A 14798-nucleotide genomic window follows, 5' to 3' on the forward strand; every position below is an offset into this window, starting at 1 on the left:
GAGGGGCAGGGCAAAGACCCGACACCCCTTTCCTTACAGCCCTCGCCCGCTCACCCCTAGCTAATGATCACCCTTCTGCACACCGCGGGGCTTTCGTGGAGCCCCCGCAGAGCAGGAGGCGCGGGAGCACCTGGCGTTAACTCCCCGCACTCCAGGCCCCAGGCCCCGGGCAGAGCCGAGGTCCCCCTGGACGGGCGGCCGCGTCGGGAGTGCGCACAAGCGCGAGGCTCGCCGCCGGTCCCGGCCTCCCCCGAGGACTCCCCCTGCACAACCTGGGGTTTTCCCGGCCCTTCCCCAGGCAAACGCGAACCCAAGCCCGCCGTCCGCCCCACGGCACCAAAGCGCCGCTTCTGCTAAGTTGCACTCGTGTCTATCGTTCGCGCGCCGTCGGAAACAGCGTCGCCCACGGGCAGCCAAGGCCGTAGGTCCTTGCTTCTCGGCGCCCACCCGGCCCGCGAGGGGCAACTCTCCAGGCAGGCACCCCTCTCGTCTAAGCAGCTTCGCGAGAGCGGAGCCCGACCGTGGGTGGGAAGTGGCCGGCGCCGTTGCTGGCCGCTGCGGGACGTGCTAAAAAGCCGCAAACAGCCTTCTTCCTTTGCGTGGGTGGCAGGTCCACGAGGGACCCCGGAGCCGTAGCCAGCGCCGTGCACGCCCGCCCGCGGAGCCCACACCCAGCGCCGCTCCCTCCGGCCCCGCCTCGCCCTTAGCATCCCGCGCGGGGGGCGGGGCTCCCCGTGGGCAGGGCCGCGCATGCGCCGCGGCGGGGACAAGCGAGGTTCCGGAAGTGTAACTCTGGGAGATGAGATGGAGAAGTACGAGCGGATCCGAGTTGTGGGGCGAGGTGCCTTCGGGTGAGCCAGGGCTCTGGGGGAGGAAACTGCCAGGGGAGAGAGATGGTAATAGGCCCTAACTTTGACCGCGAAATCGCGCCCCGCCCCGAGGAGTGAGCGCCATTCTGGGAAGCCCCGCCCAGACTTCCGGTCCCGGTCCGGAGGCCACGCCCCCGCGGAGGCCCCGCCCCTGGCCACCTGTGGGTGCTGGCGGGGTTCTGTTAGATTGCTTAGGCGCTAGCCCGTGTGTGTCAGACTGGGCGCAGAGTACACAGTTAGGACCGAAACAGGCGTGGCCGTTTCCCTGTCAGCTCACAGGCTGTAGGAAAGTTACACAATGAATAACACCTGTAAAGTGGGAGCAGTTACGAGCGGTTATTAACACGCAGCGAGGCTAGAGTCCAACACCAGGGAGGTTTGTTTATTTGGGGCGGTCGAGGAGAAGTTCTCTGAGAAGTGAGATTCAAAGCGGGGACTTGAGCAGCGAGCAGCAGTAATGTGACCGTGAGGGCAGAGCTTCCACCCCGGGGAAATGGCGTGGGCGGAGAATTCGGAGCCCTGAGGGAAAGACCCAGGTTGGAACGTAGTGGACAAAGCAGGGAACGGTGTACAATGCGATGGTCACGCGGCGATCTGTTATGGCCTCGTAAGCCAGGGCGAAGGGGTTGAATGTATGTTGCAGTATGGCAGGACTTTTGCAGCAGGGGACGTTCTCATGTGGTTTGCATTTTAAAAATGCCGCTGGCTGCTTCTGGGGTTTATATTTGAGAGTGAGGGGAGTGGAGGCTAGTACAGCATTTTAGGCTACACTAAAATGACCTGGACAAGGGTTATAGCAGAGGACCCAGGGAGGATTGGGTGGGCTTACAGCATCTAGGAGGTAGCCACAAGATTTGCTGATGTGTTAGCGTGAACTGTAAAGGATTCTGGGACGATTCTCAGATTTTGGGTCTGATTTTAATAACAGGAACGGTACTGTCACCCACCAACTGAGATGGGAGAGACTAAGGGAGGAAAGGTTAAGGGGCAGGAATCAAAGGTTTTATTTTGAATTTGTTAAAATTTGGGATGCCTCGTAGTCAGCTATGTGAGCCTGCGGCTCAGAGGAGGGATCTGACCCAGAGGTGAAAATTCAAGCCTTAGATGGTCAAGTTACAGCCATTCCATCAGGAAACATTTGGTAAGCTCCTGTGTGCTGAATCCTGGGCTGTGCACTAGGGATGTAGTGGACACCAGCCATGGGTTGAAATAAAATAACGGTAAGAATGGCTTCCATTCATTGACCTGTTCCTATGTGCCAGGCACCGTGCTAAGTGCTTGACACGCATTTTTCTCATTGATCCTCTCAGCAGCCCTGTTTCCAGGTGATGTCACCTACTATATCCAAGTCATATACTTAGAGGAGGAGTCAAGATCTGAGACAGGCAGTTAACTCCAGAGCCTGCGGGAACTTAGCGATGCCGTGGTGAAACAGGTCCCACACAAAGTCTGTGCTGAGTTCTCGCCACGTGCAAGCGCGGGCGACCTCTGCCATGGTGCTCGTGGAACATCCCGGCCCGGGTCTGCCCTGCCTGATCTGTGGCTGGAGCTCAGAGCCTGTACCTGTGTCTCCAGGATCGTGCACCTGTGCCTGCGCAAGGCCGACCAGAAGCTGGTGATCATCAAGCAGATCCCCGTGGAGCAGATGACCAAGGAAGAGCGGCAGGCGGCCCAGAACGAGTGCCAGGTGCTCAAGCTGCTCAATCACCCCAATGTCATCGAGTACTACGAGAACTTCCTGGAGGACAAAGCCCTCATGATCGCCATGGAATACGCGCCAGGTGGGCCAGCCTCCTCGCTCTGGCTTGGCTGCAGCGGGTCCGTCACCGCTGGGACAGGCGGGCACATGTCAGTCGGCTTCCCTCCTTTGAATGGGCTTGGCTGGGGGTCAGAGGTTCAGGGTTCTGACCCAGCAGTGTGACCCTGGCAGGCTTCTGGCCCTCTCTGGTTCCAGTGCCCTGTTGCATTTTGGGAGGCTGGGGTGGGGGTAGTCCCAGGCATGGGAAGGCCTGGGATTTGATTGGCTCCCTGGCCCCAGGCGGCACCTTGGCTGAATTCATCCAGAAGCGCTGCAATTCGCTGCTGGAGGAGGAGACCATCCTGCACTTCTTCGTGCAGATCCTGCTCGCGCTGCACCACGTGCACACCCACCTCATCCTCCACCGGGACCTCAAGACCCAGAACATCCTCCTGGACAAGCACCGCATGGTCGTGAAGATCGGCGACTTCGGCATCTCCAAGATTCTCAGCAGCAAGAGCAAGGCCTATACGGTGCCTGGCGTGGAAGGGACATCAGGGCGCTAAGGCTGCAGGGCTGGTGCCTGCTCCCCAGCCCTCCCAGCACACAGCCCTGGCTCCTGTCTGGGCGCTGCCGGAGGAGGAGGAGGCCCCCAGGGGCTGGCTCTGGAGCTGAGGGTGGAGCCCCGGTCCTCCCTCCCCACAGGGCTGTGACGTCAGTTTCCCTCCTGCAGGTGGTGGGTACTCCGTGCTACATCTCCCCCGAGCTGTGTGAGGGCAAGCCCTACAACCAGAAGAGTGACATCTGGGCTCTGGGCTGTGTCCTCTATGAACTAGCCAGCCTCAAGAGGGCCTTCGAGGCTGCGGTGAGTGTACTCACCTGGAAAGGGACAATCAGAGAGTCTGCCTCCCTCCCCGGCCGTCCTCAGCTCCTGTGTCCTGTGTTCCTTCTCTGTGGCTGCGTCAGTTAGGGGGTCAGCCTCCCACCGTGGGTTTCTGGGAACAGGGCCTGGGTCCGCCCATTGCACTCAGGGCTCCTGGGGGCATGGCTGTGACTCTCCCATCAGATCAGGGACACTCCCAAGAGCAAGCCTCGAATTTTTCCAACAACCCGGGGTTCTGAGGACATAGCTGCAGCTATGTCAAAGCAGGTTTTGGCTCCGCTATCATTCTGGGAGCCCTCTGCTCAGGCAGGGGGGCCCTGGCCGACTCCCACTTGGCGCCTTTCAGAACCTGCCCGCACTGGTGCTGAAGATCATGAGTGGCACCTTTGCGCCCATCTCGGACCGGTACAGCCCCGAGCTGCGCCAGCTCGTCCTGAGCCTGCTCAGCCTGGAGCCTGCCCAGCGGCCGCCGCTCAGCCACATCATGGCACAGCCCCTCTGCATCCGGGCTCTCCTCAGCCTCCACACCGACCTGGGCAGTGTCCGCATGCGGAGGCCAGTAAAAGGGCAGGGGTCCTGGGCGACTGGGTGGGGGCAAAAGGGAGCACAGGGGGCGCGAGGTGGAGGGGTGCCGGGGGCCTGTGTGTAGGAATGCTTGTGGGGGCCCATGCCCTGAAGCCCCGACCTGTGGTCCCACAGGGCAGAGAAGTCCCTGGCCACCGGGCGGCCCTCTGGGAGCAGGAGCAGCAGCGCCCGCTGCAGGGGTGAGTGCGGGCGGGCTGCTGAGTCCCGGCCAACACCACCCAACTCCCACTGGTTCGTGGGCTCCATTCGCTGTCTCTGCAGGCGTATCTCGAGGGCCCGGGAGGCCGGCCATTCCTCCACCCCTGTCATCAGTGTACGCCTGGGGCAGCGGGCTCAGCGCCCCCCTGCGGCTGCCCATGCTCAACACGGAGGTGGTGCAAGTGGCGGCTGGGCGCACGCAGAAGGCCGGCGTCACCCGCTCTGGGCGCCTCATCCTCTGGGAGGTGGGCAGGGCGTGGATGGGGTCGTAGTGGGGACCTGCAGGGAGGTTGGCGGTGCTCAGGCGCCGCCCCCTCCCTCCGCAGGCCCCGCCCCTCGGCACCGGCGGAGGCGCCCTCCTCCCCGGGGCGGTGGAACAGCCGCAGCCCCAGTTCGTGTCTCGTTTCCTGGAAGGCCAGTCAGGCGTGACCATCAAGCACGTGGCATGCGGGGACCTCTTTACGGCCTGCCTGACCGGTGAGCCCACAGAGCAGCTTGCTCGTTGCAAACTGCTCACGTAACCCTTTTCTCTCCCAGCTGTTGAGTTAGTGCTTTCTGTCTGCTAGCTGTGGAGATTTACTTAACACCATCTCTTTCACCCCACACAAAGGGCTTGGCAAGGGCATTGCTATGTTATACCCATTTGACAGGTGGAGAAACTGAGGCTCAGAGATTCTGCCACTTGTCCGAAGTCATACACTGAGAAGACAGCCCCCTGGCCTGTTCTCACCCATCCTTCCTGCTCTGGCCCCCAACTTTTATCTTGCTCCTCCAAACCACAGGTGTGGGACTGGTCTAACTTCTCTGCCTTCTGTCTCCTCCCTGCCTCCTGCCCAGACCGCGGCATCATCATGACCTTCGGCAGCGGCAGCAACGGGTGCCTCGGCCATGGCAGCCTCACGGACATCAGCCAGGTGGGGATCCTCTGGGTTTCGCCCTGGGGAAGGGGAAGTAGGGGGATGGCAAACAGCCCACATCTGAGAGCTGATACCACACTGGGGCGGGGGAGTCCCCAGCAGCACAGGCGCCTCTGGCTCCGAGGCTGCACCTGCTCTTGGTGGCATCAGCGGAAGTACAGAAAGACCAGGCTTTACCAGGGAGCGCTTCCTGCCTGGCAGCCTGTGTGTGTGTGTGTGTGTGTATGTGTGTCTGGAGTTAAAGAGACAGCACTTGAAAATTTGCAAGCTCCAATTTCATCCCCACTGGGGGTGCTGCCGCCTGGGGGCGAGTCCTGACCACCAGCCTTTTGCTTCTTCCCCCACTCTAGCCCACCATTGTGGAGGCCCTGCTGGGCTATGAGATGGTGCAGGTAGCTTGTGGGGCTTCTCACGTGCTAGCCCTGTCCACTGAGCGAGAACTGTTTGCCTGGGGCCGTGGAGATGGTGGTAAGGTCTCCACCCTTGCTATAGCCCCTAAGCTTCGTCCCCCAGCCCCCTCCCAGATTGACTTGCCCCCTCCCATACCCCGTCCTTCCCCTTCCATTCTGTCTTCCCTCTTTTCTCTCCGCTTTATTCTTTCAACACACCTTGGTCACACACCCACTGTGGGTCCACCCTGGGCTGGGTGCTGGGGCCAGATGAACAAGATGTGGCTTCCTCCAGGTGCGCTGGGCACTAACTCCAGCGGTGGCGTAGGTGGGTACCTGTCCCCCGGAGGACTCGGGCTAGTGGAGAGATGGCAGTGTTGCCACAGGTCAGGCAGCTTCGGGGCCACGCCGAGGCTCAGGTGTAGGAGCTTGAGGAGCAGCAGTGTCACCTGGGGAGACAGAGGTGGCATCCGAACAGGGCTTTCAGAGAGGATCCGGCTGACAGCAGAGCCACGCAAGGCCCTCTGAGGCTCAGAGAACAGCCTGCTCTCTGGGCCCCGCCCAGTGCTGAAGTGCAAACTAACCCCATCTCGCTTTTTCCTTCCTTGTAGGCAGGCTGGGTCTGGGGACCAGGGAGTCCCACAGCTGCCCCCAGCAGGTGCCCCTGCCCCCAGGACGGGAAGCACAGCGGATTGTATGTGGCATCGACTCTTCCATGCTCCTCACTGTGCCTGGCCAAGCTCTGGCCTGTGGGAGCAACAGGTGAGCAGGTGCACCAGGTTGATTCCCCAGCCTCTGCCGCCCACCGAGGACCACAGCTGAGAGGGGCTGAGGATGCTTCTTGGTCCAGTGCAGGGTACACCAGCTCCTGCCCAGAGAGCTGGGGGCAGGCAATCTGGATCTGCCTTCTGGCTCTGCCTTCAGGTTCAATAAGCTGGGCCTGGACCACATCTCCCTGGGGGAGGATCCTGTTCCCCACCAGCAAGTGGAGGAGGCCCTGAGCTTCACCCCTCTAGGCTCTGCACCCCTGGACCGGGAGCCCCTGCTGAGTGTGGACCTGGGCACTGCTCACTCAGCTGCTGTGACTGGTGAGGACGTGTGCATGGGAGGCCGGTGGGGGGCGCCCCTGGCTTCCGGAGGACCTCTGTTGAGGCGCCTTCCCTTGCTCCCCTGCCCCCTCCCTCCACAGCCGCAGGGCACTGCTACACATTCGGCAGCAATCAGCACGGGCAGCTGGGCACCAGCACTCGCCGGGGCGGCCGGGCACCCTGTCAGGTCCAAGGCCTTGAGGGCATCAGGATGGCGATGGTGGCCTGTGGGGATGCCTTCACTGTAGCCATTGGGGCAGGTGAGGGGTGGGCACAGCGGGCAGACTGGCACGGAGAGCCTGATGGGCAGGCTCAGGGCCGCTAGACTCAGCCAGCTCTCCCCGGGGCCAGTCTGGTGGGCTGGGCTCAGAGCTGCTTGCTTGGGCCATGTGCCCCTTCCCACGTTCTCCCTCGGGCTTCTCTCTGGCAGAGGGTGAGGTGTACTCCTGGGGCAAGGGAGCCCGAGGCCGGCTGGGAAGGAGGGACGAGGATGCCGGCCTCCCTCGGCCGGTGCAGCTGGACGAGACGCACCCTTACACCGTGACTTCCGTGTCCTGCTGCCACGGAAACACACTCCTGGCTGTGCGGCGTGAGTGTTGACTCCCCCTCACCCAGGCCAGGCTAACCCAGGGGGGCCCTGCCCACACTCCCATTCCTGGCGGTCACAGCCCAAACTACCAAACACACCACACACCGTCGACGGCTTCCAGAAGCTGTGGGGCAAGACCAAGCTTCCTGCCAGAAGTGGGTGCTGGTGGGCGCTGCCTGGGCTGCCTCCATTGCTACCCAGGGCTTTGGTGTGCCCGCGGGTCCAAATGGCTCTGAACCTCCAGCTCTGGCCTGGCAGGGCCCAGCGGGGGGTGGCAGTGGGAATGCTTTCTGGAGGCACCGCCTTCCAGGAGGCTGCAGGGGGTTCTGTCTGGTACCCTTCAGCTGTCACGGATGAGCCCGTGCCCCCCTGAGGTGCCGGATGCACCTCTGGACCATCCTGATCTGGCTTCTTCACCAAGTGTCACGAAGAGTGCAGGCGCCTGCGGCATGACTGTCCCCACCAGACCCCCTGGGCTGTCATCAGAGGGGCGGAAGGGCCAGCGAAGCCCTGCTCTGCTTCGGAACCCCAACCGGAGCAGGCAAAGCCGTATGAGCACCGTTTCCAGCCCCAGCTGCTCCACTTCCCATCCAGCTCCCTGCTCATGTACCTGGGAGGCCAGCAGAAGTGGTGCTCGGGCCCCTGCCCCCCATGTGGGAGACCCAGATGCAGTTCCAGGCTCCTGTTTCCCACCTTGTCCAGGCTGGGCTGGTGCTGCCTTTTGGGGAGTGAGCCAGCAGATGGAAGACTTCTCCCTCTTTCTCTGTATCTCTGCCTTTCAAATAAATAAATCTTTCAATAAACCGAACCTCAGCCACCCCCACCCCTTTTCTCAGTCTACCCCTGGGGTCAGACCCTGGGGAGCTGGGTGGTCTCCTGGGCCTTGGCAGGTGGAGGCTGGTGGGGCTCCAGTCAGACAGGCCTTTCCCCTCTTCCAGCCAGGAGAGCCCCTGCTGCCCAGTGGGACGTGGTCTTCAAACTTGGGAGCAGGGCAAGCCTGGACTGGCCCTTAGGTTGTCCTAGTCTCTGGCTGGCCTGGGGCTGGGAGCTTGGAGGGAGCTGCTGCTGCCCGCCCCCACCCCTTATCCCGCAGCAGGGATTTGCACAACCTGTGAGGCCTTCCTAGCCCTGCGGGAGTGCGGGAGCCGCCCAGTGTTGCAGAGGTCACCTCCTCACCCCATGCCTTTCCCCAGACCCACGTGTGTGTGTGGGGGGGAGGGGAGCTGGCTGGACCAGACCAGGACCAGACCAGTTTCCCGGTGGACTGGAAATCGCCTGAATAAAAGTATCCGCTGCCTGCCTGCAGCGTGCTCTCTTCAGAGGTGGGGTGGGTGGCGGCCACACACCACAAGACGTGGGCTGGGCCCGGCCGCGGTTGCAGGGCCGCGGCCGGGGAAGGAATGTGGGCGCAGCCGGGGGCCGGGACAGAGGCTCCTTTGGCCCAGCGCCCAGTCCAGCCTCCTCGCCTCGGACGGGCTCCTCGGATATGGTTGCCAGGCTTAGCTGCTTAGCACCTGGAAGCTGGGGACCCTGGTCCCTGGGGGGGCGCACGGCCCCTGAGGCCGGGCTGCTGACTCCGGAGAAGCAAACCTTTGTGGAGCGGCCCGTCGTCTCCGGCTACGCCGCGCACTCCCCTGGGGCCCTCCGCCCCAGCCTAGCGCGGGGCACGCCCCTTTCCCCAGCTCCGGGGAGAAGCGGAGCCACGATCCTTCATTCCAGCCCTCGCTTCCGGGAGTGGACGAGTCTGGCCGCGGCCGGACCCCGGAGCCGGGAGCCCGCGCGGTGGGCGCTAGGACCGCGCGGCCGCGGCTCCGCCCCTTCTTCCGGCGGGCGGGCTCGCGGGCCGGGCCCGGAGCGCGGCCGCCAGTCGGCGCCGCCCGGAGCCGGGAGCGCGGCCGGAGCGAGGCGCGGGCTGTGGGGCCGCCGCGTGCCCGGCCCCGCTCGCCCGTGCCCGCCGCTGGCCTGCCCGCCCGCCATGCCCGGCTTCGACTACAAGTTCCTGGAGAAGCCCAAGCGGCGGCTGCTGTGCCCACTGTGCGGGAAGCCCATGCGTGAGCCCGTGCAGGTTTCTACCTGCGGCCACCGCTTCTGCGACACCTGCCTACAGGAGTTCCTCAGGTGCGGGCCGGGGGAGGCGGGAGGCGGCCGGTGGCGGCGTGGACACGGCGTGGGGAGGGATCCAGGCCGGAGGCCCTCCGGGTCTTTGTCTGAGACACGGTTCGCGTGACCTCAGGGGAGCCCGCCATGACGTCACGGGCCGGCAGTGACGTCAGACCCAGAGGGAGGACCCCCCCCCAGCCCCCGGTCCGCGGCGTGCCGGGTCCCACCGGCCCCGCGCCAGGTGGGGCGGCAAACATTCCTCTCCTGACCGCTGGCCGGCCCTTCCCCCCTCACCTGAGAGCCGGACCGGCCTCATCCTTGAACTTTGAGTCCTGCTGCGGGGACGGGAGGCACGAAACCCCGTCGTGCACGCCGCACTTTACGCTGCCGGAGTTTGCGCTTCTCTAACCGGAGAACGCCCGCTCTAGTTCTCCCATGTCACAGATAATGAGAAATTCCCAGGATGGCTGCGGCTTGCCCGGGGTCGCACAGGCTGAGCTGGGATTTCGGCCCGGGCTTCTGGTGGCCACACAATGGAGGGAGGCCTGGACCTGCCGTCCTGCCTCGGAGCAGGCACGCTGCCCCGGGGGTGGTGGTCGCCGACTGTCCCTAGGCAGGGCTCGAACGCTGCTTGCTCCCGCACGCCCCCTGCCCTCTCAGCCCTCGCCTCTTGGGCATGCATCAGACTGCCGGGCTCCCTGTGCAGCCTTGAGCCCTCCTGGCCTCTCTGGGAGCGGCTTCCCCGGGTGGGGGTCGGCAGCTGAAGGAGCCCCCCACCCCCAGGGCGGGGAGGTCGCGGCCCGCAGGCGGGGGGCCGGGCCGGCCGCTGTCAGGAGGCTGCGCCCTGCTCCGCGGGCTGGCGGAAACCTCAGCAGGCCCTTTGTTTTCCGTGCCGAAGCCTGGGCTCCTGCCCTCACAGATGCTCCGCACGGGCTGCTGTGCCGCCCCTCCTCCCTGCACTGTACACACTTCACTCGGCTACAGACACACGGCCCATTGTCTCCACCACTGCCCTTCCCTGGCCCTCTGGTTTCCAGATGAGACCAGCTGAGCCCCCCTCCCCGCTCCCCCAGCTGACCCACCCTGACGGCCTCGGGGAGAACGGGGGAGGGGGCTGTCAGGCCCCTTTCCCTCCTCAGTGCCTCACCACTGCCTCTGCCCCTCCCCCTCCCGGAAATCCCCTCTTCCTCTCCCGCAGCCCCCTCCCCCCATCCTGTCTTCCCCCCTGGGCCTGGGCCTCCGGCACTGCCTGGAGCAGCCTCTGCGGCTGCCTCCACCGCCCCGCAGCACCCGAGCTCTGCTGCGGCGGCCTCTGGAGCGACGAGGTGGTTGGGCCGGCTGGGTCCCCCCCACCCGGCAGGCTCGGGTCCATTTCCCTCAGTGAGCCTTTATCCTGGCTGGGCCCGCGCTGTGCGGGAAGCTGCTGTTTTGAAGCCCAGGGGCTTGCCTCAGTCCCCTCCCTGTTTCCAAAACAGCTAAGTCAGCACATTCCTGAAGCAGCCAAGTGGACCACCTTCCCCTCCCACCCCTCTTCCCCACTTCTGCCAGGGCTGTTACTCAGGTTGATCCCAGAAGGCTGCTCTGCCCCCGGGCATGGCACACCCCTCCAGTGCCTAGGCTTGCATTGTTCTTGGCACTGATGGGGTCCTGGAGGAGGTGGGTGCATGCATCCGCTGGATACCTGCGGCATGGGCTGCCCAAGGCCGAGAAATGCCAGCCAGGCCACGTGGCCCCTGCCTGCCTCCCACCTACCTGCCTCAGACCCGGCAGGAATGCCATGCCTGAGGGCCTGCAGTCCTGCCCGGTCAGCCCTGCCTGGGCCTTATCAGGCATGTGGGACTGGTCCTGGCTGGGGTCACCAAGGGCATGCTGGCAGGAGGCAGCACGCACCAGGCTCCTTGGTGCTGACAGCCAGGCAGGGATTGGCAGAGAAGGAGAGCCACCAGCCGGTGGGCAGGGTCAGCAAGCTTTAGAAGCCTGTCCTGCAGTGAGCATACTGGCTGTGCCTGCCCAGACGTCTCCTGCCCCTGGGTCTCTTCTGGGTGCTGTGTGCTTGGCTGTCAGTGAGACATATCCAGGTGCTACGTGCCCTGTGAGCCTCTTTGGGTACACCTTTAAAATGGGCACGTTTCAGCCCTTCTCACCTCTCAGGCAGGCGCTGAGGACTGGGTGGGAATGTAAACAGTGCCAGGCAGCATGCCTTTCCTCTCCTTAAGTAAAACCCTAAGAAGGTAGGGGAGAGGTGGTAAGGTGGCCCCAAGTTGACCTTTGCCCTGGTTCTTGGCCCAGGAGCTTCATGGGTGCTGGGCGGCCCTGGCACTTAGTCTCAGCCTATCCTGTTCACCCTCAGCTTGCAGCACAAGCCAATGGGAACACCCCTAGGGGGAGGGGTAGCTGGGCAGCCCGTGCCTTTTCCAGTCCAGCTGCCACCCTGGGGGAGGGGGTGCCAGCTGCCACCTGTTGAGCAAATGCTGTCTGAGGCAGCTGTCTCCGCCTCCACTGGCCCCAGAATCCCCCCTTCCCAGGACAGGGGCTGGGATCCTGGGGTCCTGAAGAAGTGGGTCCTTTGGTCTCTCCTTGCCTTGTTGTCTAAGCTGGGGCTAGCTGGGAAGCAGTCTGGTGAGGGAGGGAGGCTGCCTTGGTCTCCGGCGTGGGGCCCAGGGCTCTCCCTTCTTATGACCAGGAGCCTTGACCTTGCACTCTCTCCCCTTCCAGTGAAGGAGTCTTCAAATGCCCTGAGGACCAACTTCCTCTAGACTATGCCAAGGTGAGTCCACACTGCTAGGCACATGCCAGGTACAGGCTGTTGCCCTTGGTGGAGGCTGGAGGCTGGCAGCCAGCAGGCTCTGGGCCAGTGTCAACCCAGAGCCTGGGGATCGGGAGCCCCCACAAAGGTAGCCTGTTCCCTCCCACCAGGCCAGTTTGCAATGCCCACAAAAGTGCTCCCTCCCCTTCCTGTGCCAAGCCAGACCCGTGGCTGAGGGCCAGGATCTCTCTACCAAGAGGAAGCAGATAGAGGATTGTGAGAGACCTGGGGGGGGGGGGCACAGCCTGAGACTGAGCAGGTGATTGGCTGCCTCTCCAGGGTCACATTGGTGATGCGGGGATCCAGCATCATTGCAGGTACCCCCTGCTGTGTGCTTCATCCCTGGGTTCCGAGTGGCAAATAGACTAGAGACAGCCAGACGGGGCCGTGGAGGGAGTTGTGGACGGCACGGGTTCTGATGCTGGCCAGTTCCCCCAGATCTACCCAGACCCAGAGCTGGAAGTCCAGGTGTTGGGCCTGCCGATCCGGTGCATCCACAGTGAGGAGGGCTGCCGCTGGAGTGGGCCGCTGCGCCACCTACAGGTGAGGCTCTGGTGAAGGGGCTAGGCCCACCCCTCCCCTCCCCTGAGCAGGCACTAACTGCAGCCCTTTTCTCAGGGCCACCTGAATACCTGCAGCTTCAATGTAGTCGCCTGCCCCAATCGCTGCCCTGCCAAGCTGAGCCGCCGGGATCTGCCTGCACACTTGCAGCACGACTGCCCCAAGCGGCGCCTCAAGTGCGAGTTTTGTGGCTGTGACTTCAGTGGAGAGGCCTATGAGGTAGGTGGGGCCTGGGGGTGAGGAGGGATAGGCTGGCCCAGGCAGCCCTGAACTCAGCCCCTCCCTGTGGCATTTCCAGAGCCACGAGGGCATGTGCCCCCAAGAGAGCGTATACTGTGAGAACAAGTGCGGCTCCCGCATGATGCGGCGGCTGCTGGCCCAGCATGCCACCTCCGAGTGCCCCAAGCGCACCCAGCCTTGCACCTACTGCACCAAGGAGTTTGTCTTTGATACTATCCAGGTGAGGGCCTTCCTGAGCTGTGGGCTGCGGGCTGCGGGGCAGGAGACGGGGAGTCAGGCTGTTGACCACTGCGCCTCTGCTTCTGGCCCCAGAGCCACCAATACCAGTGCCCACGGCTGCCTGTGCCCTGCCCCAACCAGTGCGGTGTGGGCACCGTGGCCCGGGAGGACCTGCCAGGCCATCTGAAGGACAGCTGCAGCACCGCCTTGGTGCTGTGCCCGTTCAAAGACTCCGGCTGCAAGCACAGGGTGAGGTGCCCCTTCTCCCTCCCATCCAGCCAGCCCGCTTTGACCCGGCAGCCCCTAGAGGGAGGCTGAGCTTCCTGGCACCCTGTCTTCCTCACCGACAGCCAACTGCCTGTCACCCTGGGTGCACACCTACCTCTGTCTGGGCCTTCCCCTATTGATAACTCTCTTCCCTTCTTCCACGGCCTGGGGCTTTGCCAACAGTGCCCTAAGCTGGCGATGGCGCGGCACGTGGAGGAGAGTGTGAAGCCACATCTGGCCATGATGTGTGCCCTGGTGAGCCGGCAACGGCAGGAGCTGCAGGAGCTGCGGCGAGAGCTTGAGGAGCTATCTGTGGGCAGCGACGGTGTGCTCATCTGGAAGATTGGCAGCTATGGGCGGCGGCTGCAGGAGGCCAAGGCCAAGCCCAACCTCGAGTGCTTCAGCCCAGCCTTCTACACCCATAAGTACGGCTACAAGCTGCAGGTGTCTGCCTTCCTCAATGGCAACGGCAGTGGTGAGGGCACACATCTCTCCCTCTACATCCGTGTACTGCCGGGCGCCTTTGACAATCTCCTTGAGTGGCCCTTTGCCCGCCGTGTCACCTTCTCCCTGCTGGATCAGAGCGACCCTGGGCTGGCTAAGCCACAGCACGTCACTGAGACCTTCCACCCTGACCCAAACTGGAAGAACTTCCAAAAGCCAGGCACGTGGCGTGGCTCTCTGGATGAGAGCTCTCTGGGCTTTGGGTACCCCAAATTCATCTCCCACCAGGATATCCGAAAGCGGAACTATGTGCGAGATGATGCCGTCTTCATCCGTGCCTCTGTTGAACTTCCCAGGAAGATCCTCAGCTAAGCGCAGAGCCAGCGGGGGCTCTAGGGGAGAGGGGGATAGGAGGTCACCTCAGCCAGATGCTGGCTGACTCTGGAGAGGGGGCCGGACCCTCTTTCAGCTGCTTCTGCTGCCTAGGTTCTGGCACCCAGTCTCCCCCCCCCCCCCCCCCCGCCACCACCCTCAGGTGCCTCCAATTGGTGCTTCAGCCCTGGGCCCCGGGAGGAGCAGGTCTTGGGTCATTAAGGGCTGGAAATGTGATCCGAGGGCCTGTCTCCTCTCCTGGGCAGGGCAGACATGCCTTGGTGCCAGCCACACTATCTGGACTGGGGTGCCTGCTCAGGTGCTATATCCCAAGAGCCATAGGGGGGAGGGGGAGTTGGGAAGCGGGGGGGGGGGGGGGGGGGCGCTGTTAAAAGCATCTGTCTTGAGATCAGATTTCTCCTCCCTGGCTGTGCCCCTTCTGGTTATTTATTTCCTTAGTACCAGGAGGGCACAGCAGGGGAGCCCTGATTTTTAATAAATCTTGGATTGTATTTATTAACTTCGTTCCAGCC

The 14798-nt window shown here is 63.5% G+C and overlaps 3 protein-coding genes across 4 annotated transcripts in view; 2 read left to right on the forward strand and 1 right to left on the reverse strand.

Moving 5' to 3' along the window:
* The first annotated feature begins 767 nt into the window (after window positions 1-767).
* Window positions 768-8185, forward strand: NEK8 (NIMA related kinase 8). Its single transcript, XM_062216690.1, has 15 exons — window positions 768-851; window positions 2445-2650; window positions 2908-3140; window positions 3341-3472; window positions 3837-4045; window positions 4190-4254; window positions 4337-4518; window positions 4600-4750; window positions 5111-5187; window positions 5541-5658; window positions 6191-6341; window positions 6504-6667; window positions 6769-6927; window positions 7098-7256; window positions 7601-8185. Exons 1-15 carry the CDS (start codon window positions 805-807, stop codon window positions 7627-7629), a joined length of 2082 nt encoding a protein of 693 aa, XP_062072674.1. The 5' UTR covers window positions 768-804; the 3' UTR covers window positions 7630-8185.
* The window catches only part of FAM222B (family with sequence similarity 222 member B), a 98764-nt gene continuing 87022 nt past the window's right edge, over window positions 3057-14798 (reverse strand). The window contains exons 4-5 of one of the 2 annotated variants that reach the window (XR_009868507.1): window positions 5799-6028; window positions 3057-3144 (exon numbers count right to left, since the gene is read on the reverse strand). The gene's annotated coding sequence lies outside the window, so the exon portion shown is untranslated. Of the gene's footprint in view, window positions 3145-4617; window positions 5211-5798; window positions 6029-14798 lie in introns of those variants that run through there. The other variant, XR_009868508.1, reaches the window with a different exon arrangement.
* Window positions 9159-14405, forward strand: TRAF4 (TNF receptor associated factor 4). The gene is made up of 7 exons (XM_062216695.1): window positions 9159-9374; window positions 12072-12123; window positions 12601-12705; window positions 12781-12942; window positions 13022-13183; window positions 13276-13431; window positions 13633-14405. The coding sequence occupies exons 1-7, from the start codon at window positions 9232-9234 to the stop codon at window positions 14263-14265; spliced, it is 1413 nt and encodes a 470-aa protein (XP_062072679.1). The 5' UTR covers window positions 9159-9231; the 3' UTR covers window positions 14266-14405.

The sequence above is a fragment of the Lepus europaeus genome, chromosome 18 (assembly GCF_033115175.1).
Source record: "Lepus europaeus isolate LE1 chromosome 18, mLepTim1.pri, whole genome shotgun sequence".
NCBI lineage: Eukaryota > Metazoa > Chordata > Mammalia > Lagomorpha > Leporidae > Lepus > Lepus europaeus.

Bases quoted from the DNA above. Each gene is read 5' to 3' on its own strand.
- NEK8 (XM_062216690.1), top strand. From the start codon at position 805: ATGGAGAAGTACGAGCGGATCCGAGTTGTGGGGCGAGGTGCCTTCGG. The intron at 4,751-5,110 runs GTGAGCCCACAG...CCTCCTGCCCAG, and splicing joins CTTTACGGCCTGCCTGACCG to ACCGCGGCATCATCATGACC. The intron at 5,659-6,190 runs GTAAGGTCTCCA...CCTTCCTTGTAG, and splicing joins CTGGGGCCGTGGAGATGGTG to GCAGGCTGGGTCTGGGGACC.
- TRAF4 (XM_062216695.1), top strand. From the start codon at position 9,232: ATGCCCGGCTTCGACTACAAGTTCCTGGAGAAGCCCAAGCGGCGGCTG. The intron at 12,124-12,600 runs GTGAGTCCACAC...CAGTTCCCCCAG, and splicing joins TTCCTCTAGACTATGCCAAG to ATCTACCCAGACCCAGAGCT. The intron at 13,432-13,632 runs GTGAGGTGCCCC...CTTTGCCAACAG, and splicing joins ACTCCGGCTGCAAGCACAGG to TGCCCTAAGCTGGCGATGGC.